The sequence below is a fragment of the Dendrobates tinctorius genome, unplaced genomic scaffold (assembly GCF_039654945.1).
Source record: "Dendrobates tinctorius isolate UK_male_01 unplaced genomic scaffold, ASM3965494v1 ptg000250l, whole genome shotgun sequence".
Classification (NCBI taxonomy): Eukaryota; Metazoa; Chordata; class Amphibia; order Anura; family Dendrobatidae; genus Dendrobates; species Dendrobates tinctorius.
In genome coordinates this window covers 22,259,984-22,287,945 of record NW_027361917.1, presented here as the reverse complement: position 1 = coordinate 22,287,945, position 27,962 = coordinate 22,259,984, and the positions used below count along the sequence as shown (strand labels likewise).

At 43.2% G+C, this 27,962-nt stretch overlaps 1 protein-coding gene across 2 annotated transcripts in view; it reads left to right on the top strand.

Annotated features, from left to right (window-relative positions):
• NLRC4 (NLR family CARD domain containing 4) overlaps positions 1–27,962 on the top strand; it is a 93,367-nt gene that overhangs the window by 47,757 nt on the left and 17,648 nt on the right. The window contains exons 2-3 of one of the 2 annotated variants that reach the window (XM_073557516.1): positions 16,723–16,777; positions 24,841–24,863. In XM_073557516.1, the coding sequence (XP_073413617.1) occupies position 24,863 (1 nt within the window). In that variant the 5' untranslated portion in view covers positions 16,723–16,777; positions 24,841–24,862. The remainder of the gene's footprint in view (positions 1–16,722; positions 16,778–24,840; positions 24,864–27,962) is intronic. The other variant, XM_073557515.1, reaches the window with a different exon arrangement.

Here is a 27,962-nt window from a genome sequence, read left to right as displayed (position 1 = left end):
GATAATGGAGATTTTGAATCTCTGCGCACACTTTTGGACACTGGACACTTGTGGATTGTGTGAGGCCCACTGATATCTGAGCGCTATGTGACACGCTCGATGGCACAGCTGCCTGTGACCAAAGTGACGAGAGGATAATGGAGATTTTGAATCTCTGCGCACACTTTTGGACACTGGACACTTGTGGATTGTGTGAGGCCCACTGATATCTGAGCGCTATGTGACACGCTCGATGGCACAGCTGCCTGTGACCAAAGTGACCAGAGGATAATGGAGATTTTGAATCTCTGCGCACACTTTTGGACACTGGACACTTGTGGATTGTGTGAGGCCCACTGATATCTGAGCGCTATGTGACACGCTCGATGGCACAGCTGCCTGTGACCAAAGTGACGAGAGGATAATGGAGATTTTGAATCTCTGCGCACACTTTTGGACACTGGACACTTGTGGATTGTGTGAGGCCCACTGATATCTGAGCGCTATGTGACACGCTCGATGGCACAGCTGTGACAAAAGTGACTAGTGGATAAGGGAGATTGGATTTCTTTTAAAAAAGCAGTTTGCGGAGCAGTGGGTAAACAGCAATGCCAGCGTGTCAGGAAGCCTTAAAAGGCAGCCCAACAACCAACACCACTGATACACCACAATATAGCCTCCCCTTGCACTGCACACACAGTGACTTGTGTGTTGTGCAGGCCAAATCGCTAGCAGCAGAAGCAGTTTTTTTGTCTTCTTCCCTGCCTAACGCTCTCCCTACAGAATCAGCAGCAACCTCTCCCTATACTAAGATTGGCAGAAGTAAGATGGCGGTCGGCGTGCACGCCCTTTTATACCCCCTGTTACGCCCACCAAAGCAAGCCAATCACTTGCATGCCCTTCTGAAAGATGGTGGTGACCCGTGCCTAGGTCATCACGTTGCCCACAGTGTCCGTGGATCCTGATTGGCTGAAAAAGAGCGCAAAACAAACTTTTGAAACGCGACTTTGGCGCGTAAGTCGCCGACCTCGTGGCCGACCTCATCCTAGGGTCGGGTTTCGTTTCATGAAACCCGACTTTGCCAAAAGTCGGCGACTTTTGAATTTTTTCGACCCGTTTCGCTCAAGTCTAGTTGTAGTCATTCTTCCAACTTAGGGGTCACTGCTCCAAGTACTCCTATCACCACTGGAATCACTGTTGCCTTCACCTTCCACACCTTCTCCAGTTCTTTTTTGAGGCCCTGGTATTTCTCCAGCTTCTCATATTCCTTCTTCCTGATGTTGCTGTCACTTGGCACTGCCACATCTATTATCATTGCTGTCTTCTGATCCTTGTCTACTATGATAATGTCTGGTTGGTTAGCCAACACCTGTACTATCCAGGAGCCTTACATCAGCTTAATGTCCGATATAAATTATAGAAACTATAACCTTTATTGAACCTTTTAACTAAAACAAGACAACCAAACTGTGAAACAACCAACCGTGCCACCTACCATGGCCCTAGATAGGAGCCCTATTGTAGAACTACCTTACAGCGGAGGTTGGCACCCTAAACACAATTGAGATTGGCGCCCCCGCTCCACGGCGGCTGTACCCTAAATCTCCTATATACCCCTGGGTTAGTGCAACATACGGTCACTCAATTGTCCAGGAAAGGAGCTTTATAGAGGTTGCCAAGATAGAGGTAGTTGGGTAGGCAACAAGAAGAAAGTGCAAAATGAATGCAAGTGACACAGACATTAAAGTGACATGTGCAAAAGCAAATGAGTACCTAACTATACTGATCCCTGTGACTGAAAGCCTTCCTGTCAGCGAAGATTGGCACCCTACTGGTCAGCGGAATGGCGCCCCCGCTCCACGACGGCTGTCCCTTGGAATCCCTGATATCTCTAATTATGCTTAACAAGGGCAGCACAGCAATACAATAATATTGAAGGCATATATTATGCCAGCAACATCATTTTGACAGATGCGGCAGAAAAAATATTGATAACAGTAAGAAGATAAAAGGGTACTCAAGGTTGGTGGTTGATATAAGAAGACCTCAACGCGTTTCTCCTAACCGGATCATCAGGAGGTAGATAATCAGATGCTCAATTTTGACCTTTTTCATATTGATTCCCACGTTAGCCAACACCTGCTAATCTTTCTGTAACTTGATACCCCACAGGATTTTAGCCCTTTCATTTTCCACCACTTTTTCTGGGGTCTACCAACCGGACTTAGGGGGGCTTTTAGCCCATATGCTGCACAGATGTTCCTGTATACAATTCCCGCTACTTGGTTGTGGCGTTCAGTATATGCTGTTCCTGCTTGCATTTTGCACCCTGCCACTATGTGTTGGACTGTTTCTGAGGTTTCTTTGTATAGTCTGCACCTTGGGTCTGGTCTTGTGTGGTAGATTCCTGCTTCTATGGATCTTGTACTTAGTGCTTGCTCTTGTGCCACTATGATTAGTGCCTCTGTGCTGTCTTGAAGTCCAGCTTTTTCCAGCCATTGGTAGAATTTCTCCATGTCAGCCACTTCCATTATCTGTCGGTGGTACATCCCATGCAGCGGCATGTCTTGCCATGGTGTTTAATGTTCCTGCTCTTCCTTCCAGATCTGTTGTTATTGCTGCCTTAGGCTTTCTCTCAGCATTTCATCTTCTGGAGCCATTCTTCTGATGTATTCCTGGATACTCCTTGTTTCATCCATGATGGTGGTTTGGATGCTTATCAAGCCTCGACCACCCTCCTTTCTGTTGGTATACAATATTTGGGTGCTAGACTTAGGGTGGAGACCTCCATGCATTGTGAGGAGCTTTCATGTCTTCACATCTGCAGCTTCCATCTCGTCTTTTGGCCAGCACACTATGCCAGCAGGGTATCTTATAACTGGCAGGGCATATGTATTGATGGTGCCGATTTTATTCTTCCCATTGAGCTGGCTCTTCAGGACCTGTCTTACCCTTTGATGGTATTTGGATGTTGCTGCTTTCCTGGCCTCCTCATCATGGTTACTGTATCCTTGTGGGATGCCGAGGTGCTTGTAGCATGTCTGTACATCTGATATTTGGCCTGCTGGTAATTCCACTCCATCGGTCATGACTACCTTGCCTCTCTTTATTACCAACCGGCCGCACTTCTCCAGTCCGAAGGACATCCCGATGTCTTCACTGTAGATCCTTGTCAGGTGGATCAGTGAATCGATGTCTCGTTCATTTTTCGCATACAGCTTGATATCATCCATGTAGAGGAGGTGGCTGATGGTGCTTCCTCCCTTGAACTTGTATCCATAGCCAGACTCTGTAAATATCTGGCTGAGGGGGTTCAAGCCTATGCAGAACAGCAATGGGGACAGTGCGTATATGCGGCATTTGATGGTCACTTGTGCTGGTTGTCTTGAGTTGACTTCCAATATTGTTCTCCATAGCCCCATTGAGTTTCTGAGGAAGGTTCTTAAATTCCTGCTGACATTGTAGAGAGCCAAGCATTCACAGATCCATCTACTAGGAGCTGGTGCTTAGAGCCTCTGGTGTTGGTCCCGATGCCTTTCTGAGCTAGATTCATGTACTGGTTCATATGGTTCTGTAGACATTGTAGAGAGCCAAGCATACACTACACTAAAGAAGCCAAAGCCAAGAAGATAAATGCCCTGTTCTCCAAAGGACCATCCAAAGTGTACTCCCAACTACAGAACAACAGCACAAAGGCAGCAACTCCACCAATTGTAGTGACTGAACAATACTGGAGGGACATATGGGAGAAGGGATATATAGTGTGTATATATATATATATATATATATATATATATATAAATATATACACACTACCGTTCAAAAGTTTGGGGTCACCAAGACAATTTTGTGTTTTCCATGAAAACTCATACTTTTATTAATCAAATGAGTTGCCAAATAAATTTCAAATCTAGTCCAGACATTGACAAGGTTCAAAAAAAAGATTTTTATTTGAGATAATAATTTTCTCCTTCAAACTTTGCTTTCGTCAAAGAATGCTCCCTTTGCAGCAATTACAGACCTTTGGCATTCTAGCAGTTAACTTGCTGAGGTAATCTGGAGAAATTTCACCCCAAGCTTCCAGAAGCCCCTCCCACAGGTTGGTTTGGCTTGATGGGGACTTTTTGCGTACCATACGGTAAAGCTGCTCCCACAACAGCTCAATGGGGTTGAGATCTGGTTGCTGCGCTGACCACTCCATTACAGATAGAATACCAGCTGCCTGCTTCTTCCCTAAATAGTTCTTGCATAATTTGGAGGTGTGCTTTGGGACATTGTCCTGTTGTAGGATGAAATTGGCTCCAGTAAAGCGCTGTCCACAGGGTATGGCATGGCGTTGCAAAATGGAGTGATAGCCTTCCTTATTCAAAATCCCTTTTACCTTGTACAAATCTGCCACTTTACCAGCACCAAAGCAACCCCAGACCATCACATTACCTCCACCATGCTTTACAGATGACGTCAAGCACTCTTCCAGCATGCTTTAAGTTGTTCTGCGTCTCACAAATGTTCTTCTGTGCGATCCAAACACCTCAAACTTGGATTTGTCTGTCCATAACACTTATTTCCTATCTTCTGTCCAATGTCTGTGTTCTTTTGCCCATATTAATCTTTTCCTTTTATTTGCCAGTCTCAGATATGGCTTTTTCTTTGCCACACTGCCCTGAAGGCCAGCATCCCGGAGTCACCTCTTCACTGTAGACGATGACACTGGTGTTTTTCGTGTACTATTTAATAAAGCTTCCAGTTGAGGACCTGTGAGGCATCGATTTCTCAAACTACAGACTCTAATGTACTTGTCTTGTTGCTCAGTTGTGCAGCGGGGCCTCCCAATTCTCTTTCTACTCTGGTGAGAGCCTGTTTGTGCTCTCCTCTGAAGGGAGTAGTACGCATCGTTGTAGGAAATCTTCAGTTTCTTGGCAATTTCTCGCATGGAATAGCCTTCATTTCTAAGAACAAGAATAGACTGTCAAGTTTCACATGAAAGTTCTTTTTTTCTGGCAATTTTGAGAGTTTGATGGAACCAACAAATGTAATACTCAAGATTCTCAACCAGCTCAAAGGAAAGTCAGGTTTATAGCTTCTCTAATCAGCCAAACTGTTTTCAGCTGTGCTAACATACTTGCACAAGGGTTTTCAAGGGTATTCTTACCATTCATTAGCCTTTTTACACAGTTAGCAAAAACAAAGTACCATAAGAACACTGGAGTGATGGTTGTTGGAAATGTGCCTCTATACACCTATGAAGATATTGCATTACAAACCAAACTTTACAACTACAATAGTTATTTACCACATTAACAATGTATAGAGTGTATTTCTGAATCATTTAATGTTAGCTTCATTTGAAAAAACTGTGCTTTTCTTTCAAAAATAAGGAAATTTCTAAGTGACCCTAAACTTTTGAATGGTAGTAGATATATATATATATATATATATATATATATACAGTACAGACCAAAAGTTTGGACACACCTTCTCATTCAAAGAGTTTTCTTTATTTTCATGACTATGAAAATTGTAGATTCACTCTGAAGGCATCAAAACTATGAATTAACACATGTGGAATTATATAATTAACAAAAAAGTATGAAACAACTGAAAATGTGTCTTATATTCTAGGTTTTTCAAAGTAGCCACCTTTTGCTTTGATTACTGCCTTACACACTCTTGGCATTCTCTTGATGAGCTTCAAGAGGTAGTCACCGGAAATGATCTTCCAACAGTCTTGAAGGAGTTCCCAGAGATGCTTAGCACTTGTTGGCCCTTTTGCCTTCACTCTGCGGTCCAGCTCACCCCAAACCATCTCTATTGGGTTCAGGTCTGGTGACTGTGGAGACCACGTCATCTGGCGTAGCACCCCATCACTCTCCTCCTTGTTCAAATAGCCCTTACACAGCCTGGAGGTGTGTTTGGGGTCATTGTCCTCTTGAAAAATAAATGGTGGTCCAACTAAACGCAAACCGCATGGAATAGCATGCAGCTGCAAGATGCTGTGGTAGCCATGCTGATTCAGTATGCCTTCAATTTTGAATAAATCCCCAACAGTGTCACCAGCAAAGCACCCCCACACCATCACACCTCCTCCTCCATGCTTCACGGTGGGAACCAGGCTTGTAAAGTCCATCCATTCACCTTTTCTGCATCACACAAAGACACGGTGGTTGAAACCAAAGATCTCAAATTTGGACTCATCAGACCAAAGCATAAACTCAGCAATGGAAATATCCACCTCTATATATATGTATTGTAGCAATCGGATATTTTTAAAATCTAACTTTTATTATTTGAGGATAAAATACAAGGTGCTCAAACAAACAAACAAACAAACAAACAACACATAAAATAGTTGATGTGCTATAGTGCAAACCCAACAAATACTCTCCTCTTGTTGGAACAGATACCTTATAATGAAATATGCCAATAGGCGTAGTACATATATGCCCAAACATCAGCCCTTTTCATCTTCTAGGTGTCAAATCACACCATAAACTCAATTATCCCGGTACCTGTATATACAAATGTATTGCAACTACCCGTAGGCCTATGGTACCTCCTAGTTGTAATGGTCTATTAACCACTTCGTATTAAACTTATCACAACCAATATAGGGATGTTGCATACAAATACAAATTCAATTATAAAGTGCAGTACCAATCTAACTTGTAATCCAGTACTGCATATCATCCTCCAATGCCTATACTGAAATATATCCTCCATATATTGAAACTTCACATTTATAATATACAAAAACCATAGAACAATCAGCTTGGTCCCTCATAATTCAGAGGGATTCATTGGTAAACATATACATGCGGGCCATGTTATAAACATTATGGGATGTGTCTTCTATCGTGCACACTCCTACTTACACCGCATTCCATAATAAAGGATTGTTAAACACGAGAAGACAACCCCATGATAAAAAAGGAACGGTCTCACCAGTTTTCAGGCTTCAATCATATACTGCCCATATTGCCAGATGCGCTACCCCTTCTCCCTACGCGTTTCGTTACACTCATCAGGGGAGTCACATGGGGTTACAGGAGCCAAGCGTCATGAGTGGCCGTTTTGTACTCAGACCGTCATGGTATGAACATTGTAGTAGCGCGTCGTTCATTTATATAATCGCGCCTTGCTTACCGGAAGAAACACTTTCGGTCTCCTCATCACTTCCTGTGGTTGAACCGCTGACGTCATCCATGCGCCCGTTCCCGTGGAATGCTCGGCGCGAAGTGAGCAGACAAACATAACAGAGCATGCGCTACATCGCGCTGCTCCTATTGTGGGAGGGGCTGGTACGCTGACATCATGTAATTTATGCCTCCCGCAGGAGACATAATGTCTTCGCCCACCGTCTAGATACAGCGCATGCGCCGCACCTAGACGCTTAGAACCAGGGGAAATAGTCATTAATATACAGCAATAGTTTATCTCCCCATGAAGCCTCTCTCCAAACTTGTAAGCAAATCAGAAATATTGACCCTTACACTTTTCTTACCAATAACTATGTGCAGGTTCCAATTCAAACATAGAAATATCTATGATACCCTGGATATCATGAAAGATCCCAGATGTACGTCAACACAGAAAAAAGACACCCGTCTCAAAAAATCTCATATAATATAAATGTAAGTCCATGAGCAGCTAGATACACAGGAGTCGGACATAGATCTAAAATAAATATACATTTCTTATAGTGATGGTAAATTTTATGTACCACCCACTTCCTTGGAAATATATAACACCGAGGGGTGAAAAGGAGATAGATGCCCTAATTATACCCTACAGGCCCTAGTCTACCTAACCCTACCTCACGCGGAGATTGGCACCCTAGAACCTGCGCAGTGGCGTCCCCACTCAACGGCGGCTCTCCCTCTCTATAAGCCCTACAGTCCCTACACTACATATAGGAAACAAAGGAAAGTTGGTCGTTAAGGCCCTTTGGATGTACAGTCTGTAGCCTGAAGATCCATTTAGTCTCTTTCTGTAGGATCCTCTGGTCCCAGTTTCCACCTCTCACAGGTTGACTAATCCTGTCAATCCCTCTGAACGTGATCATCTTGACATCACCCTGGTGAAACTTGTTGATATGATTGGCTATTGATGTGTCTCTTCTGTTCACAATATCTCCTACATGTTCTCCTGTCCTTCTACAGAACTCTCTTTTTGTTTTTCCTACGTACTCCATACCACACTCACAGGTTGCCTTATACACAACACCCACACTCTGGCAGTTAATAAACTGTCTAATGGAGTGAATCCTTCCAGTGTTGTTACCCACAAAGGTTTTACCAGGAGAAACATGCACACAGAATTTGCACTTGCCACATCTAAAGCATCCTGCTGGTGGTGAGCTCAGCCATGTTTGGTTCTTTTGGGACTGAAAGTGGCTATGAACGAGCCTGTCCCTTAGTGATCTACCCCTGCGGAAGGCGATCTGAGGAGTGGGGCCCACTGTTTCCCTGACATCCATGTCCATGCGTAGAATAGACCAGTGACGTTCAAATATTTTTCTAATCTCTTTTGCCCCGTTAGAGAACTTTGTTATAAAACGTGTCACATTCTTTAACTTTTTGGACAATGTAGGCTTCAATAGATCTTTCCGGTTTGTGGCCAGAGAGGTATTATATGCCTCTCTCAAAACACTATTTGGATACCCCCTTTCAAGGAATCTCATTTTTAAATCGTCCGCCTGCTCTTTAAAATTGCGTATATCAGAGCAATTTCGGCGGACCCTTAGGTATTGTCCTTTAGGTATACCTCTCTTCAGGGATTTTGGATGGCCACTTTCCCACCTTAGAAGGGAATTTGTGGCAGTGGGCTTCCGATATGTTTTAGTTGTCAATTCACCATTCTCAATTTTTTGGACAAGGATGTCAAGAAACGCCAGCTCACATTCACTGGTCTCATGGGTGAAATGGAGTCCTAGCTGATTAACATTCAGTTCTCTCGCAAAGTTATCAAAATCCATTCTGGTACCTCTCCATATGACGAACACATCGTCTATGTAGCGTAACCATAATACAATTTTCTCACTCCAATCAGCCATAGAGTCATGAAACACTATGTTCTCTTCCCACTAGCCCAGGAGCAAATTTGCATATGTGGGAGCACATGGGCTCCCCATCGCTGTGCCCCTGAGCTGGTGGAAGAATTTATTATCAAACAGGAAAACATTGTTGGTAAGACAAAAATCCAATGCTTTGATCAAAAATTCATTGTGTCTATGAAACTGTAAACCCCTAGTTTGTAAATAGTTTTCAACCGCTTTCAGACCCACTTCATGGGGAATTGACGAATATAATACCTCCACATCTATGCTCCCCAATATCATAACATTTTCTAAACATATCCCATCCAGTTTTCCAAGGAAGTCGGTGGTATCACATACATATGATTTAAGGGAAAGAACAAAAGGTCTAAATACCTGATCTAGGTATAGACCTAGGCTCTGTGTCACACTCCCAATACCTGCCACAATTGGTCTCCCCTTCAGGGGATTAACCCCTTTGTGGACCTTTGGAAGACATTAAAATGTGGCCATTATGGGGTATGCAGGGATAAGGAAACCCCTTTCATTTGTATCGATCACCCCTGCATCAAAGCCATCATTAAATTAGCCTTGTGAGATTACCCACAATCTTACTGGTTGGGTTACATGTTAGTATTTCATAATTTTCTTTGTCTTCCAGGATAGTGGTGCACATCGTCCTATATAATGAAGTGTCCATGACCACTACATTGCCCTCTTTATCGGAGGGCTTAATCGTAATATTGCTGTCCGACTCCAAATCTCTAAGGCCTCTTTCACACATCAGGTTTTCGCCGTCAGGCGCGATCCGGCGCTTTTGACAGAAACCGGATCCGGCGAAATGCAATGCCGGATCCGGTTTCCCCCCCATTGACTTGCATTTGCGCCGGATCGCGCCGGATGGCAATGCGTTTCATCCGGTTTTCGCCGGATCCGGCAATGTGTCGCGATCTGGCGTCTGGAAAAAACGGCTACTGTAACGTTTTTTGTCTCCGGCGAAAAAGCCGGACACGCCAGATCCGGCGCGTCCGGCTTTTTCACACAATGAAAGCCTATGAGCGCCGCAATGCGCCGGATCCGGTTTTTTGGTCTGAGCATGCTCAGTAGCTCTGCCCACAGGAGATATATAAAAGCAAGACAATGGGACCCTCAGCCACACCCAACATGCCACCCAAGCCAAGAACCAGGAGCAGGAGAAGGCAGCAGACATCTGCAGCAACAGCAGCACCATCAGCATCACCACAAATGGAGCAGCAAATGGAACATGCTGAGGAGGGGAGTCCAACAGCAGATGAGAGACGGTAATTATCAAATCCCCCATTCCTCCAAACTAGGGCCATGGAATATCAAGATATTCATTGGCCCTTTGTTTCTCTTTATTCAACAGCCGCCAAAGAGATGCAGCAGCAGCAGCAGCAGAAATGGCATCACTGGCAGCAGCAACAGCAGCAGCAATACCCACAGCCATGGAGTCTGGCCATCAACAGGACAGCACATCTTCTTCTGAGAGCCCTCCCTCGCATCGTCAGCGTTTGACGGTAAGTTTTTATTTCCAAAATCCATCATCTCTGTAATATATGTCTATTCATTGCCTTTTATTTCAAAACAGGAATCACAAGATGAAGAGGAGCTCCCAGAAGAAGAAGGAAGGGGTGGACAGACACCTGGAGTGGGCTCACAATTGGTAAGTTTTTTGCATCAAACGCAGAAACACAACATCACACTACACACAACACATAGAAAACAACGTTCTGCAGACCACACACAGCAAACAAATGCCTACATCCAAAGACATAACATTTTTTGTTTTTTTCTCTAGTCTTCCCAATCTGGTGCTCGGCCAAGAGGTCCTCGCAGTGCCTCCCAGGGTCGTCGGCGACAGCAACGCGGCAGTCACCAGCGTGTAAGTATAAATATTTTTGCTTTGTTTTTTTTGCACTTTTTATTTCATTTCTTTTGTGGAGGCTAATTATGTTATTTTTGTCTTTTTCTTTAACAGCCTTCACAGCGTGCTCCCGACTCTGACGGTGAGGATGGAGGGATTGATGTGGACCGCCTCATCGATCTCGTCAGAGAAAGGGAGCCGCTCTGGAATATGGCTGACCGCCGCCACGCTGACCTGATCGTTACCCGACGACTCTGGGAGGAAATCTGTTCGCTCCTTGTGGGCCGCTGGGAGGACCTCGATGTTCGGGCCCAGATTAAAGAGCGTAAGTATATACAGTACCGGTTGCTTGATGTAAACCAGTGTTTCCCGAACTCCAGTCCTCGTGGTCCCCACGGATCATGTGTTCAGGATTTCTATTTACTATGGAAATCCTGAAAACATGACCCCTGGGGACCATGAGGACTGGAGTTTGTGAAACACTGATGTTGTATACTAACCACTCCTTTCTCGTTTCAGGGAACAGAATTGTGAATCGGTGGCGGTCTGTGAGGGATCGTTTCAAGAAGGAGTTCAATAAAGAGATGCGGGCCCCGAGTGGATCTGGAGGACGCAGGAGCAAGTACAAGTACGCACAAGCCCTGTCGTTCCTCCGGGAAACAATGCTCACCAGAAGGTAAATATTACACACCACATGTGAAAAAAAATGTTAGATGTAACTTTTTTTTTTCAGCCAGGGCCATACCATGTCAGTATTTTAATTGTTTTTTTTCTCTTTATTCCACAGCATGGTGAGCAGCACTCGGGAGCCTGCACGATTGGACCCTTCTGAGGCGATCCCTGAGGAGACCGGCACCGAGGGACACTTCGACCGCCCCGGTACATCTGCACCTTCCCAGCCTTCCCACACATTCGACCCATCTGTCCCATCCACCAGCACAGGAGCATCGTGGCCGCCTACATTACATGAAGCTGCTGGTGAGGAGATCGCTTTCCCTTTACCCCACCCTTCTGCCCCTGCCACCTCTAGTACACCTGCGGGTACTGGGCGGCAGCGGCAGAGGGGTCAGGAAAAGAGTTATGCGCAAGAGTTCTTGCATCTGAATGCATCTTTCCAGAACTGTCTAAAAGTCTTGTCAGAGCAAATCTCCGCAGGCTTTCAGCAGATCAACTCCAGCATTCTGGAGGTGAAGACACTTCTGCAAACCATGCATTCAGAAGGAAGAACTTCGCCAAACCACACCTTTTTCAGGTCTGTTGTGGAGCGCATGGCAACACTATCTCCTACCCAGCAGATGCATGTAATGCATTCGTGCCACGGTGCTCTACAGCAGGTTACCTCCCAACCTCCACCTCCCACCACTGTAGTTCCTCCACCTGCACCCCCTCCAGCCACTTTCCATCCTCCCCCTCCTATTACATCTGCACCCCCTCCAGCCACTTTCCATCCTCCCCCTCCTATTACATCTGCACCCCCTCCAGCCACTTTCCATCCTCCCCCTCATATTACATACCAGCAACCTCACCAGTACCAGCAACCTCCCCAGTACCAGACATCTCCCCACTTCCAGCAACCTGCCCCGTACCAAACTCCTTCCCCGTACCAAACTCCTTCCCCGTACCAAACTCCTTCCCCATACAACTTTCCATCAACATCATCTGCTCCTACAGTCCCTGCCCAACCCTCCACTCCACCGCCCACCACCTCTTCTGCCTCCAACATGTCCACCCATTCTGTAGCTTTTTCCACACCTTCACCTCTAACTGTTCCTTCCCCACCACGATCCCAGTCCTCTCTCCACACACCCAGTGTCGAAGTGTCCCGCAGCCCCTTCAGCAGTATTTCCACCCCACACTACACAGATTTGTAATTTTTTTTTTTTTAATAAAAATGCCCATTGGGTTTAAAACCTTTATTAAAAAAGTTTTTTGCACTTTAAAAATATTTTACAAAAAAAAAAAAATTTTAAATAAAAGTTAAATTATCGTTTCACAATGGTTGTCTGTCTTTTCTTTCTGCGGCGAACTATGTTTAAAAAAAAGGTTAAATACAGGGTATTTCAAAGGTAAAAAGGTATTCAAAACCAGGTATATAACTGTGGGTAAATTTTAGCTTTTTGCCACAGTTGTGTTCCTGGTTGTGTTTGAAGCAAAGTATTTCACCTAAAAAGTTGTGTTTATTGTTGGTGATTTCCTAACAATGTACACAACTTTTGTTAAAAGGTGAAATACTTTGCATAAAACACAACCAGGTACACACCTGTGGCCTAAAGCTAAAAATAGTACACCATGACGTCCAGAAGGTACACAAGTTTGGTTAGGGCACAAATATTTCACACTCTGTCATCCTGCCAGTGTACTCTGCCTTGAGGGTAAATTTTAAAAACCGGATCCGGCGTAATCCGTCGAAAAACGGATGAACCGGATGAGACGGATCCGGTTTTGTCTGTCAAGAACAAGACGGATCCGGCAGAAAACCGGATCCGGCACATCAGGTTTTACAAAACATTTGCCGGATCCGGCATTCCGGCACGACGCCGGATCGCGCCTGACGCCGAAAACCTGATGTTTGAAAGTAGCCTAAGACTGCTCATTTCCTTTTTTGAGAGATTATGAAATTTAACCTTGGTAGAACCTTTCAGCTCCAAAAGCTCCTCTGATATTAAATTAATGAATACATCGATAGAGTTTAAATCTCCCGTTACTGGTGGCATCCTCGTGCTTTTATTTTTTAAGGTGGTAAAGGGACCATCCCCTTTGTCATTGGGATTCAGGTCTCCCAGATTGAATAAAAAACGCACATCCACCAGAAGACTATCATCTATACCCAATTCGTTCGAGGTTCTTTTGTCCTCTTTAACAAAATGTTTACGCCATTTGAGTTTACGAGCAAACAAATATAAATCTTTTATTGCTTCAAAACAATCATAGTCCGTGGTGGGAACAAAAGACAATCCTTTACTTAGAACACTCATTTCTGTATCCGTTAGAGGACGTTTAGGGAGATTGAGGACCTGTGGTTCTAAGGGGCGTTGTGAGTATTTTGTCGATTCCTCAGAGGGTAACTTTGATCTAAAAAATCCCTTTGTGGTGACCTCTTATTCCCTCCTCTATTACCTCCCCGACCACCTCTCCCTCTACCTCTCCCTCTCTGATACCTTGGTCTTGTCTCTGTATCAGACACTTCTGCCTCCGAAGAGGAGATATCGGTCTCAGGGACCTTGAAATTGCAACCCAAAGATACAGAATAGGCTTTATTCTCTCTGAATTCCAATAATTCTCTATTAAAAAGTTTGTGTTTATGATCTTTCAAGTGGTATTGGAATCTCTCAATACTATTTTGTAAGCTCAGCTCTTTCACTGCAAAATCGGATTCACTCACAAACTTTTTTGTGACCTCAATCTGTTCTTTCAAATTGTCATTTAGCTTACTTAGAGTAGTTTTTTCTTCTTCCAATAACAGTTTCATCAACCTAATGGAACTATCAGTGGCTTCTTTCTCCCACTTGGCTATTAAACCTGGGCTCTTATATCTATAGCCTGGTGCAAGAGTTATTCTAAGGTGTCTTGGGACTATTCCAGCTCTAATATAATTGTCCAAACTCTGCACTTCCCACCACGACGCAATCTGGTCCTTATAGGTCTTTGTTAACTCTTTAAATGCGGCGTTGTATGAGGTGTATCTCTTCTGTACAAACGCACGATCTGAAAAAACCTCCCTGGCCTCCGATATCCAAATATTTTCTATGTTTGAATTGGAACCTGCACATAGTTATTGGTAAGAAAATTGTAAGGGTCAATATTTCTGATTTGCTTACAAGTTTGGAGAGAGGCTTCATGGGGAGATAAACTATTGCTGTATATTAATGACTATTTCCCCTGGTTCTAAGCGTCTAGGTGCGGCGCATGCGCTGTATCTAGACGGTGGGCGAAGACATTATGTCTCCTGCGGGAGGTATAAATTACATGATGTCAGCGTACCAGCTCCTCCCACAGTAGGAGCAGCGCGATGTAGCGCATGCTCTGCTATGTTTGTCCGCTCACTTCGCGCCGAGCGTTCCACGGGAACGGGCGCATGGATGACGTCAGCGGTTCAACCACAGGAAGTGATGAGGAGACCGGAAGTGTTTCTACTGGTAAGCAAGGCGCGATTATATAAATGAACGACGCGCTACTGCAATGTTCATACCATGACGGTCTGAGTACAAAACGGCCACTCATGACGCTTGGCTCCTGTAACCCCATGTGACTCCCCTGATGAGTGTAACGAAACGCGTAGGGAGAAGGGGTAGCGCAGCTGGCAATATGGGCAGTATATGATTGAAGCCTGAAAACTGGTGAGACCATTCCTTTTTTATCATGGGGTTGTCTTCTCGTGTTTAACAATCCTTTATTATGGAATGCGGTGTAAGTAGGAGTGTGCACGATAGAAGACACATCCCATAATGTTTATAACATGGCCCGCATGTATATGTTTACCAATGAATCCCTCAGAATTATGAGGGACCAAGCTGATTGTGCTATGGTTTTTGTATATTATAAATGTGAAGTTTCAATATATGGTGGATATATTTCAGTATAGGCATTGGAGGATGATATGCAATACTGGATTACAAGTTAGATTGGTACCGCACTTTATAATTGAATTTGTATTTGTATGCAACATCCCTATATTGGTTGTGATAAGTTTAATACGAAGTGGTTAATAGACCATTACAACTAGGAGGTACCATATGCCTACGGGTAGTTGCAATACATTTGTGTATATACAGGTACCGGGATAAATGAGTTTATGGCGTGATTTGACACCTAGAAGATGAAAAGGGCTGATGTTTGGGCATATATGTACTACGCCTATTGGCATATTTCATTATAAGGTATCTGTTCCAACAAGAGGAGAGTATTTGTTGGGTTTGCACTATAGCACATCAACTATTTTATGTGTTGTTTGTTTGAGCACCTTGTATTTTATCCTCAAATAATAGTTAGATTTTAAAAATATCCGATTGCTACAATACACTCATCAGACCAAAGCTCAGATTTTCACTGGTCTAAAGTCCATTCCTTGTGTTCTTTAGCCCAAACAAGTCTCTTCTGCTTGTTGCCTGTCCTTAGCAGTGGTTTCCTAGCAGCTATTTTACCATGAAGGCCTGTTGCACAAAGTCTCCTCTTAACAGTTGTTGTAGAGATGTGTCTGCTGCTAGAACTCTGTGTGGCATTGACCTGGTCTCTAATCTGAGCTGCTGTTAACCTGCAATTTCTGAGACTGGTGACTCAGATGAACTTACCCTCCGCAGCAGAGGTGACTCTTGGTCTTCCTTTCCTTGGGCGGTCCTCATGTGAGCCAGTTTTTTGTAGCGCTTGATGGTTTTTGCCACTGCACATGGGGACACTTTCAAAGTTTTGCCAATTTTTCAGACTGACTGACCTTCATTTCTTAAAGTAATGATGGCCACTTGTTTTTCTTTACTTAGCTGCTTTTTTCTTGCCATAATACAAATTCAAACAGTCTATTCAGTAGGACTATCAGCTGTGTATCCATCAGACTTCTGCACAACACAACAGATGGTCCCAACCCCATTTATAAGGCAAGAAATCCTATTTATTAAATCTGACAGGGCACACCTGTAAAGTGAAAACCATTTCCGGTGACTACCTCTTGAAGTTCATCAAGAGAATGCCAAGAGTGTGCAAAGCAGTAATCAAAGCAAAAGGTGGCTACTTTGAAGAACCTAGAATATAAGACATATTTTCAGTTGTTTCACACTTTTTTTGTTAATTATATAATTCCACATGTGTTAATTCATAGTTTTGATGCTTTCAGTGTGAATCTACAATTTTCATAGTCATGAAAAAAAGAAAACTTTTTGAACGAGAAGGTGTGTCAAGAAACGCCAGCTCACATTCACTGGTCTCATGGGTGAAATGGAGTCCTAGCTGATTAACATTCAGTTCTCTCGCAAAGTTATCAAAATCCATTCTGGTACCTCTCCATATGACGAACACATCGTCTATGTAGCGTAACCATAATACAATTTTCTCACTCCAATCAGCCATAGAGTCATGAAACACTATGTTCTCTTCCCACTAGCCCAGGAGCAAATTTGCATATGTGGGAGCACATGGGCTCCCCATCGCTGTGCCCCTGAGCTGGTGGAAGAATTTATTATCAAACAGGAAAACATTGTTGGTAAGACAAAAATCCAATGCTTTGATCAAAAATTCATTGTGTCTATGAAACTGTAAACCCCTAGTTTGTAAATAGCTTTCAACCGCTTTCAGACCCACTTCATGGGGAATTGACGAATATAATACCTCCACATCTATGCTCCCCAATATCATAACATTTTCTAAGCATATCCCATCCAGTTTTCCAAGGAAGTCGGTGGTATCACATACATATGATTTAAGGGAAAGAACAAAAGGTCTAAATACCTGATCTAGGTATAGACCTAGGCTCTGTGTCACACTCCCAATACCTGCCACAATTGGTCTCCCCTTCAGGGGATTAACCCCTTTGTGGACCTTTGGAAGACATTAAAATGTGGCCATTATGGGGTATGCAGGGATAAGGAAACCCCTTTCATTTGTATCGATCACCCCTGCATCAAAGCCATCATTAAATTAGCCTTGTGAGATTACCCACAATCTTACTGGTTGGGTTACATGTTAGTATTTCATAATTTTCTTTGTCTTCCAGGATAGTGGTGCACATCGTCCTATATAATGAAGTGTCCATGACCACTACATTGCCCTCTTTATCGGAGGGCTTAATCGTAATATTGCTGTCCGACTCCAAATCTCTAAGGCCTCTTTCACACATCAGGTTTTCGCCGTCAGGCGCGATCCGGCGCTTTTGACAGAAACCGGATCCGGCGAAATGCAATGCCGGATCCGGTTTCCCCCCCATTGACTTGCATTTGCGCCGGATCGCGCCGGATGGCAATGCGTTTCATCCGGTTTTCGCCGGATCCGGCAATGTGTCGCGATCTGGCGTCTGGAAAAAACGGCTACTGTAACGTTTTTTGTCTCCGGCGAAAAAGCCGGACACGCCAGATCCGGCGCGTCCGGCTTTTTCACACAATGAAAGCCTATGAGCGCCGCAATGCGCCGGATCCGGTTTTTTGGTCTGAGCATGCTCAGTAGCTCTGCCCACAGGAGATATATAAAAGCAAGACAATGGGACCCTCAGCCACACCCAACATGCCACCCAAGCCAAGAACCAGGAGCAGGAGAAGGCAGCAGACATCTGCAGCAACAGCAGCACCATCAGCATCACCACAAATGGAGCAGCAAATGGAACATGCTGAGGAGGGGAGTCCAACAGCAGATGAGAGACGGTAATTATCAAATCCCCCATTCCTCCAAACTAGGGCCATGGAATATCAAGATATTCATTGGCCCTTTGTTTCTCTTTATTCAACAGCCGCCAAAGAGATGCAGCAGCAGCAGCAGCAGCAGAAATGGCATCACTGGCAGCAGCAACAGCAGCAGCAATACCCACAGCCATGGAGTCTGGCCATCAACAGGACAGCACATCTTCTTCTGAGAGCCCTCCCTCGCATCGTCAGCGTTTGACGGTAAGTTTTTATTTCCAAAATCCATCATCTCTGTAATATATGTCTATTCATTGCCTTTTATTTCAAAACAGGAATCACAAGATGAAGAGGAGCTCCCAGAAGAAGAAGGAAGGGGTGGACAGACACCTGGAGTGGGCTCACAATTGGTAAGTTTTTTGCATCAAACGCAGAAACACAACATCACACTACACACAACACATAGAAAACAACGTTCTGCAGACCACACACAGCAAACAAATGCCTACATCCAAAGACATAACATTTTTTGTTTTTTTCTCTAGTCTTCCCAATCTGGTGCTCGGCCAAGAGGTCCTCGCAGTGCCTCCCAGGGTCGTCGGCGACAGCAACGCGGCGGTCACCAGCGTGTAAGTATAAATATTTTTGCTTTGTTTTTTTTGCACTTTTTATTTCATTTCTTTTGTGGAGGCTAATTATGTTATTTTTGTCTTTTTCTTTAACAGCCTTCACAGCGTGCTCCCGACTCTGACGGTGAGGATGGAGGGATTGATGTGGACCGCCTCATCGATCTCGTCAGAGAAAGGGAGCCGCTCTGGAATATGGCTGACCGCCGCCACGCTGACCTGATCGTTACCCGACGACTCTGGGAGGAAATCTGTTCGCTCCTTGTGGGCCGCTGGGAGGACCTCGATGTTCGGGCCCAGATTAAAGAGCGTAAGTATATACAGTACCGGTTGCTTGATGTAAACCAGTGTTTCCCGAACTCCAGTCCTCGTGGTCCCCACGGATCATGTGTTCAGGATTTCTATTTACTATGGAAATCCTGAAAACATGACCCCTGGGGACCATGAGGACTGGAGTTTGTGAAACACTGATGTTGTATACTAACCACTCCTTTCTCGTTTCAGGGAACAGAATTGTGAATCGGTGGCGGTCTGTGAGGGATCGTTTCAAGAAGGAGTTCAATAAAGAGATGCGGGCCCCGAGTGGATCTGGAGGACGCAGGAGCAAGTACAAGTACGCACAAGCCCTGTCGTTCCTCCGGGAAACAATGCTCACCAGAAGGTAAATATTACACACCACATGTGAAAAAAAATGTTAGATGTAACTTTTTTTTTTCAGCCAGGGCCATACCATGTCAGTATTTTAATTGTTTTTTTTCTCTTTATTCCACAGCATGGTGAGCAGCACTCGGGAGCCTGCACGATTGGACCCTTCTGAGGCGATCCCTGAGGAGACCGGCACCGAGGGACACTTCGACCGCCCCGGTACATCTGCACCTTCCCAGCCTTCCCACACATTCGACCCATCTGTCCCATCCACCAGCACAGGAGCATCGTGGCCGCCTACATTACATGAAGCTGCTGGTGAGGAGATCGCTTTCCCTTTACCCCACCCTTCTGCCCCTGCCACCTCTAGTACACCTGCGGGTACTGGGCGGCAGCGGCAGAGGGGTCAGGAAAAGAGTTATGCGCAAGAGTTCTTGCATCTGAATGCATCTTTCCAGAACTGTCTAAAAGTCTTGTCAGAGCAAATCTCCGCAGGCTTTCAGCAGATCAACTCCAGCATTCTGGAGGTGAAGACACTTCTGCAAACCATGCATTCAGAAGGAAGAACTTCGCCAAACCACACCTTTTTCAGGTCTGTTGTGGAGCGCATGGCAACACTATCTCCTACCCAGCAGATGCATGTAATGCATTCGTGCCACGGTGCTCTACAGCAGGTTACCTCCCAACCTCCACCTCCCACCACTGTAGTTCCTCCTCCTGCACCCCCTCCAGCCACTTTCCATCCTCCCCCTCCTATTACATCTGCACCCCCTCCAGCCACTTTCCATCCTCCCCCTCCTATTACATCTGCACCCCCTCCAGCCACTTTCCATCCTCCCCCTCATATTACATACCAGCAACCTCACCAGTACCAGCAACCTCCCCAGTACCAGACATCTCCCCACTTCCAGCAACCTGCCCCGTACCAAACTCCTTCCCCGTACCAAACTCCTTCCCCGTACCAAACTCCTTCCCCATACAACTTTCCATCAACATCATCTGCTCCTACAGTCCCTGCCCAACCCTCCACTCCACCGCCCACCACCTCTTCTGCCTCCAACATGTCCACCCATTCTGTAGCTTTTTCCACACCTTCACCTCTAACTGTTCCTTCCCCACCACGATTCCAGTCCTCTCTCCACACACCCAGTGTCGAAGTGTCCCGCAGCCCCTCCAGCAGTATTTCCACCCCACACTACACAGATTTGTAATTTTTTTTTTTTTAATAAAAATGCCCATTGGGTTTAAAACCTTTATTAAAAAAGTTTTTTGCACTTTAAAAATATTTTACAAAAAAAAAAAAATTTTAAATAAAAGTTAAATTATCGTTTCACAATGGTTGTCTGTCTTTTCTTTCTGCGGCGAACTATGTTTAAAAAAAAGGTTAAATACAGGGTATTTCAAAGGTAAAAAGGTATTCAAAACCAGGTATATAACTGTGGGTAAATTTTAGCTTTTTGCCACAGTTGTGTTCCTGGTTGTGTTTGAAGCAAAGTATTTCACCTAAAAAGTTGTGTTTATTGTTGGTGATTTCCTAACAATGTACACAACTTTTGTTAAAAGGTGAAATACTTTGCATAAAACACAACCAGGTACACACCTGTGGCCTAAAGCTAAAAATAGTACACCATGACGTCCAGAAGGTACACAAGTTTGGTTAGGGCACAAATATTTCACACTCTGTCATCCTGCCAGTGTACTCTGCCTTGAGGGTAAATTTTAAAAACCGGATCCGGCGTAATCCGTCGAAAAACGGATGAACCGGATGAGACGGATCCGGTTTTGTCTGTCAAGAACAAGACGGATCCGGCAGAAAACCGGATCCGGCACATCAGGTTTTACAAAACATTTGCCGGATCCGGCATTCCGGCACGACGCCGGATCGCGCCTGACGCCGAAAACCTGATGTTTGAAAGTAGCCTAAGACTGCTCATTTCCTTTTTTGAGAGATTATGAAATTTAACCTTGGTAGAACCTTTCAGCTCCAAAAGCTCCTCTGATATTAAATTAATGAATACATCGATAGAGTTTAAATCTCCCGTTACTGGTGGCATCCTCGTGCTTTTATTTTTTAAGGTGGTAAAGGGACCATCCCCTTTGTCATTGGGATTCAGGTCTCCCAGATTGAATAAAAAACGCACATCCACCAGAAGACTATCATCTATACCCAATTCGTTCGAGGTTCTTTTGTCCTCTTTAACAAAATGTTTACGCCATTTGAGTTTACGAGCAAACAAATATAAATCTTTTATTGCTTCAAAACAATCATAGTCCGTGGTGGGAACAAAAGACAATCCTTTACTTAGAACACTCATTTCTGTATCCGTTAGAGGACGTTTAGGGAGATTGAGGACCTGTGGTTCTAAGGGGCGTTGTGAGTATTTTGTCGATTCCTCAGAGGGTAACTTTGATCTAAAAAATCCCTTTGTGGTGACCTCTTATTCCCTCCTCTATTACCTCCCCGACCACCTCTCCCTCTACCTCTCCCTCTCTGATACCTTGGTCTTGTCTCTGTATCAGACACTTCTGCCTCCGAAGAGGAGATATCGGTCTCAGGGACCTTGAAATTGCAACCCAAAGATACAGAATAGGCTTTATTCTCTCTGAATTCCAATAATTCTCTATTAAAAAGTTTGTGTTTATGATCTTTCAAGTGGTATTGGAATCTCTCAATACTATTTTGTAAGCTCAGCTCTTTCACTGCAAAATCGGATTCACTCACAAACTTTTTTGTGACCTCAATCTGTTCTTTCAAATTGTCATTTAGCTTACTTAGAGTAGTTTTTTCTTCTTCCAATAACAGTTTCATCAACCTAATGGAACTATCAGTGGCTTCTTTCTCCCACTTGGCTATTAAACCTGGGCTCTTATATCTATAGCCTGGTGCAAGAGTTATTCTAAGGTGTCTTGGGACTATTCCAGCTCTAATATAATTGTCCAAACTCTGCACTTCCCACCACGACGCAATCTGGTCCTTATAGGTCTTTGTTAACTCTTTAAATGCGGCGTTGTATGAGGTGTATCTCTTCTGTACAAACGCACGATCTGAAAAAACCTCCCTGGCCTCCGATATCCAAATATTTTCTATGTTTGAATTGGAACCTGCACATAGTTATTGGTAAGAAAATTGTAAGGGTCAATATTTCTGATTTGCTTACAAGTTTGGAGAGAGGCTTCATGGGGAGATAAACTATTGCTGTATATTAATGACTATTTCCCCTGGTTCTAAGCGTCTAGGTGCGGCGCATGCGCTGTATCTAGACGGTGGGCGAAGACATTATGTCTCCTGCGGGAGGTATAAATTACATGATGTCAGCGTACCAGCTCCTCCCACAGTAGGAGCAGCGCGATGTAGCGCATGCTCTGCTATGTTTGTCCGCTCACTTCGCGCCGAGCGTTCCACGGGAACGGGCGCATGGATGACGTCAGCGGTTCAACCACAGGAAGTGATGAGGAGACCGGAAGTGTTTCTACTGGTAAGCAAGGCGCGATTATATAAATGAACGACGCGCTACTACAATGTTCATACCATGACGGTCTGAGTACAAAACGGCCACTCATGACGCTTGGCTCCTGTAACCCCATGTGACTCCCCTGATGAGTGTAACGAAACGCGTAGGGAGAAGGGGTAGCGCAGCTGGCAATATGGGCAGTATATGATTGAAGCCTGAAAACTGGTGAGACCGTTCCTTTTTTATCATGGGGTTGTCTTCTCGTGTTTAACAATCCTTTATTATGGAATGCGGTGTAAGTAGGAGTGTGCACGATAGAAGACACATCCCATAATGTTTATAACATGGCCCGCATGTATATGTTTACCAATGAATCCCTCAGAATTATGAGGGACCAAGCTGATTGTGCTATGGTTTTTGTATATTATAAATGTGAAGTTTCAATATATGGTGGATATATTTCAGTATAGGCATTGGAGGATGATATGCAATACTGGATTACAAGTTAGATTGGTACCGCACTTTATAATTGAATTTGTATTTGTATGCAACATCCCTATATTGGTTGTGATAAGTTTAATACGAAGTGGTTAATAGACCATTACAACTAGGAGGTACCATATGCCTACGGGTAGTTGCAATACATTTGTGTATATACAGGTACCGGGATAAATGAGTTTATGGCGTGATTTGACACCTAGAAGATGAAAAGGGCTGATGTTTGGGCATATATGTACTACGCCTATTGGCATATTTCATTATAAGGTATCTGTTCCAACAAGAGGAGAGTATTTGTTGGGTTTGCACTATAGCACATCAACTATTTTATGTGTTGTTTGTTTGAGCACCTTGTATTTTATCCTCAAATAATAGTTAGATTTTAAAAATATCCGATTGCTACAATACACTCATCAGACCAAAGCTCAGATTTTCACTGGTCTAAAGTCCATTCCTTGTGTTCTTTAGCCCAAACAAGTCTCTTCTGCTTGTTGCCTGTCCTTAGCAGTGGTTTCCTAGCAGCTATTTTACCATGAAGGCCTGTTGCACAAAGTCTCCTCTTAACAGTTGTTGTAGAGATGTGTCTGCTGCTAGAACTCTGTGTGGCATTGACCTGGTCTCTAATCTGAGCTGCTGTTAACCTGCAATTTCTGAGACTGGTGACTCAGATGAACTTATCCTCCGCAGCAGAGGTGACTCTTGGTCTTCCTTTCCTTGGGCGGTCCTCATGTGAGCCAGTTTTTTGTAGCGCTTGATGGTTTTTGCCACTGCACATGGGGACACTTTCAAAGTTTTGCCAATTTTTCAGACTGACTGACCTTCATTTCTTAAAGTAATGATGGCCACTTGTTTTTCTTTACTTAGCTGCTTTTTTCTTGCCATAATACAAATTCAAACAGTCTATTCAGTAGGACTATCAGCTGTGTATCCATCAGACTTCTGCACAACACAACAGATGGTCCCAACCCCATTTATAAGGCAAGAAATCCTATTTATTAAATCTGACAGGGCACACCTGTAAAGTGAAAACCATTTCCGGTGACTACCTCTTGAAGTTCATCAAGAGAATGCCAAGAGTGTGCAAAGCAGTAATCAAAGCAAAAGGTGGCTACTTTGAAGAACCTAGAATATAAGACATATTTTCAGTTGTTTCACACTTTTTTGTTAATTATATAATTCCACATGTGTTAATTCATAGTTTTGATGCTTTCAGTGTGAATCTACAATTTTCATAGTCATGAAAAAAAGAAAACTTTTTGAACGAGAAGGTGTGTCCAAACTTTTGGTCTTTACTACATATATATATATATATATATATATATATATATATATGCATATTTGTATATATTTGTGTATTTTTTGTAAATATTATCTTGTTTAATAGCATTGTTTTTTTCCTCAACAGAACCAAAAGTTAAACGTTAACAAGTAAGTTTTACTGCATGTAGTGCTAAATAAGTGCATTTAAGTGATTTGTGAAAATATATTTAAAAAATATGTATTTTTGTTGTCTGGAATAGCGCATTACATTAAATACTTTATACATCTCAAATTTTAAAAACATTGGGACGCTGTGTAAAATTTATAGAAAACAATGCAATGATTTGGAAATTTCCAATAATTCAGTCCAGAACATAGCACATAGATCAGAGGTTGAAAGTCAGACAGTTTTCTATTTCATTTGAAAAAATTAGCTAAGTTAGAAATTGATTTCAGCAACACATTTCAAATTAGTTAGGACAGGCTTAACAAAAGGCTGGAAAAGTAAGTGGCACTTATGTAAAACAGCTGTAGGGGCACTTTTCAACAAAGTCACATGAATGCATTTAAAAATAGCATGTTAGAGAGGCAGAGTCTTTCAGAAGCAAAGATGGTCAGAGGTGAACAACTGCATCTAAACATTGTGAACAATTTTAGAAAAATGTTTCACAGGGCAAAAGTGCGAAGACTTTGAATATTCCACCATCTATAGTACATAATATCATCAAAAGAGTCAGAGAGGAGACATTCATGTGCTCAAGGGACAAGGCTTACTTTCTATATTGGATGCCAGTGATTTAGGATGGCACTGCATTAAAAACCAGGCATGACTCAGTTGTGAGAATCACTGCAAGGGCTCAGGAATACTTTCAGAAATCATTGTCTGTGAATGCAGATCACCAAACAAACCACAAATGCAAGTTAAAGCTCTATCATGCAAAGAAGAAGCTGTATATCAACACAATACAAAAACTCTGCTATCTTATCTGAGCCAAAGCTAATTTAAAATGTACTGGGGCAAAATGGAAAACTATTTTGTGGTCCAAAAGATCAAAATTGTAAATTCTTCATGAAAACCATGGCCGCCATGCGTTGTCAACTCAAGAGGAGAGTGACCAACCAAGATGTTAGCAGTGCACAGTTTAAAAGCCTGAATTTATGATGGTATGGGGTTGCACTAGCGTTTATGGCATGGGAACTTACATATCTTGAAAGGCGCTTTCAATATCGAGCATTATCTAGATGTTTTAGAACAACATATGCTCCTATTCAGACAATGTTTATTTCAGGAACGGTCTTGCATTTCAGCAAGGCAATGCTAAACAACAGACTACAAGTCTTTGCGGAAGAAGAGTTCAGGTGATAAACTGGCGGCCTGAAGTCCAGACCTTTCACCAATAGTAAACATTTGGCACATTATGAAATGAAAAATCCTGAGAAGACCTGGAACTGTTGAGCAGTGTGAATCCTACATCAGACAATAATGGGACAACATTCCTCTCCTAAAACTCCAGCAATCAGTCTCCTCTATTCCCAGACATGTAAAGACGATTGTAAAAATAGGAGGGGATGCTACACAATGATATATATGGCTCATATCCCAAACTTTTGAATGCATGTTGCTGTCATCAATTTCTAAATTAGTTAAATTTTTCATATGAAATGAAAAATTGTCTAACTTTCAACCTCTGATCTCTTGTCTATGTTCTACTGTGAATAAAATATGGAGATAAGAGATGTAAAAATCATTGGATTTTTGTGTTCTTTACATTGTATACTGCATCCTAACTTTTTACTAACTAGGGTTGTACTTATAAGGCTTTGTTCACATCTGTGTTGTGGTTTCCATTATTAACAAAAATGAGAATATGCTGGATCTGTTGCAGTACAGACATCAGCAGTGAATGATGTTCCCCACTGACTTATAATAGGGCTCTTCAAAGGTGTACATAGTTTTGTTCAATGAAATGTCACATTTATATGAATGAAAACCACAGTATACAAATTATATGTACTGTATGTTCATGATGACTGCTTGTAATTAGAGCATTGCAATAAAAAAATACCAATGTCACTGCAAGGACCAAGCCAACAATCATCCTCTTCTTTCGTATCTGCTTCCCTAGAATATAGCTGAAAGTTCAAAATAGTCAAGAGAGCTAATGTGAGCATTTGGCGTCATCTGCTTTCCTGTTTTGAAGTACCTCAGGATGACCTTTTTCTCTGACCCACATCAGATTCCCCAAAACTGCAGTGTTTGAGCCAGCAGCTGCATTTTGATGGCCATTAGCCCTTTAGTTTCTTCTTACTCTGACCACACACAGCTTTCACTACTGACCAATGAGGCATGTGCAAGGAAAGGTTACATCCTCACACTGGCTAGAGGCAGAGTCAAGACATAGTATGTGGGCAGAGTTAGCGTGCGATGTGCTCCCGTCCGACAGTAAAAGACAGCAACATCAGTCCCCGTGACTCCTGAGATGTCTATACTGCAAACCTAAAGTGTCTCCTGTGAAGCCTGTACTGCAACTCCAAAGTGTCTCCTGCAATGTCTATACTATAGCCCCAAAGTGTTTCCTGTGATGTCTATACCCCAGCCCCAAAGTGTCTTCTGTGATATCTATTCCCCAGCCTCATGTCTCCTGTGATGTGTATGCTGCGGCCTCATGTATCCTGTGATGTCTATGCACCCGCCTTGGTGTCTCCTATGATGTATATGGCAGTCTCAATTTCTCCTATATGATGTATATACAGCAGTCTCGGTGTCTCCTATGTGATGTATATACAGCAGTTTCGATGTCTCATATGTTATATAAACGACAGATCTCCCACTGCTTGAGTTCTATAAATGTAACATGAGCAGTGATGGATTTCCCACTGTGAGGAGATCTGAAGTGTAATATGCATCTGTGTTCTTTATGACTTACTGCTGTGAGTTCCTTAAAAAACTCATCATCGTAGAATGATAGAATCTTATCAGTAGCAGCTCTCGTCTATCTCAGCAATGGGAAAGTCTGTCTAAACTGAATACATATTTTACCTCACAATCGAAAATGTTGATAACTGATCAATTCTGGCAGAGAAAGAAGAAAATTTCGCTGATAAGATATATTACAAAGTTGCTTATTTTCTTGTGTACTATTTATTTATTAAATAAAAATTAAAATTACGGTTACTCTTTTCTAGCAAAACTATTAATTGCGTCAGGGTAGTGGACAACCTCTTTAAATTTTGAGTCAGTGGAGTTAATTTTTAATTGTCTGGTAT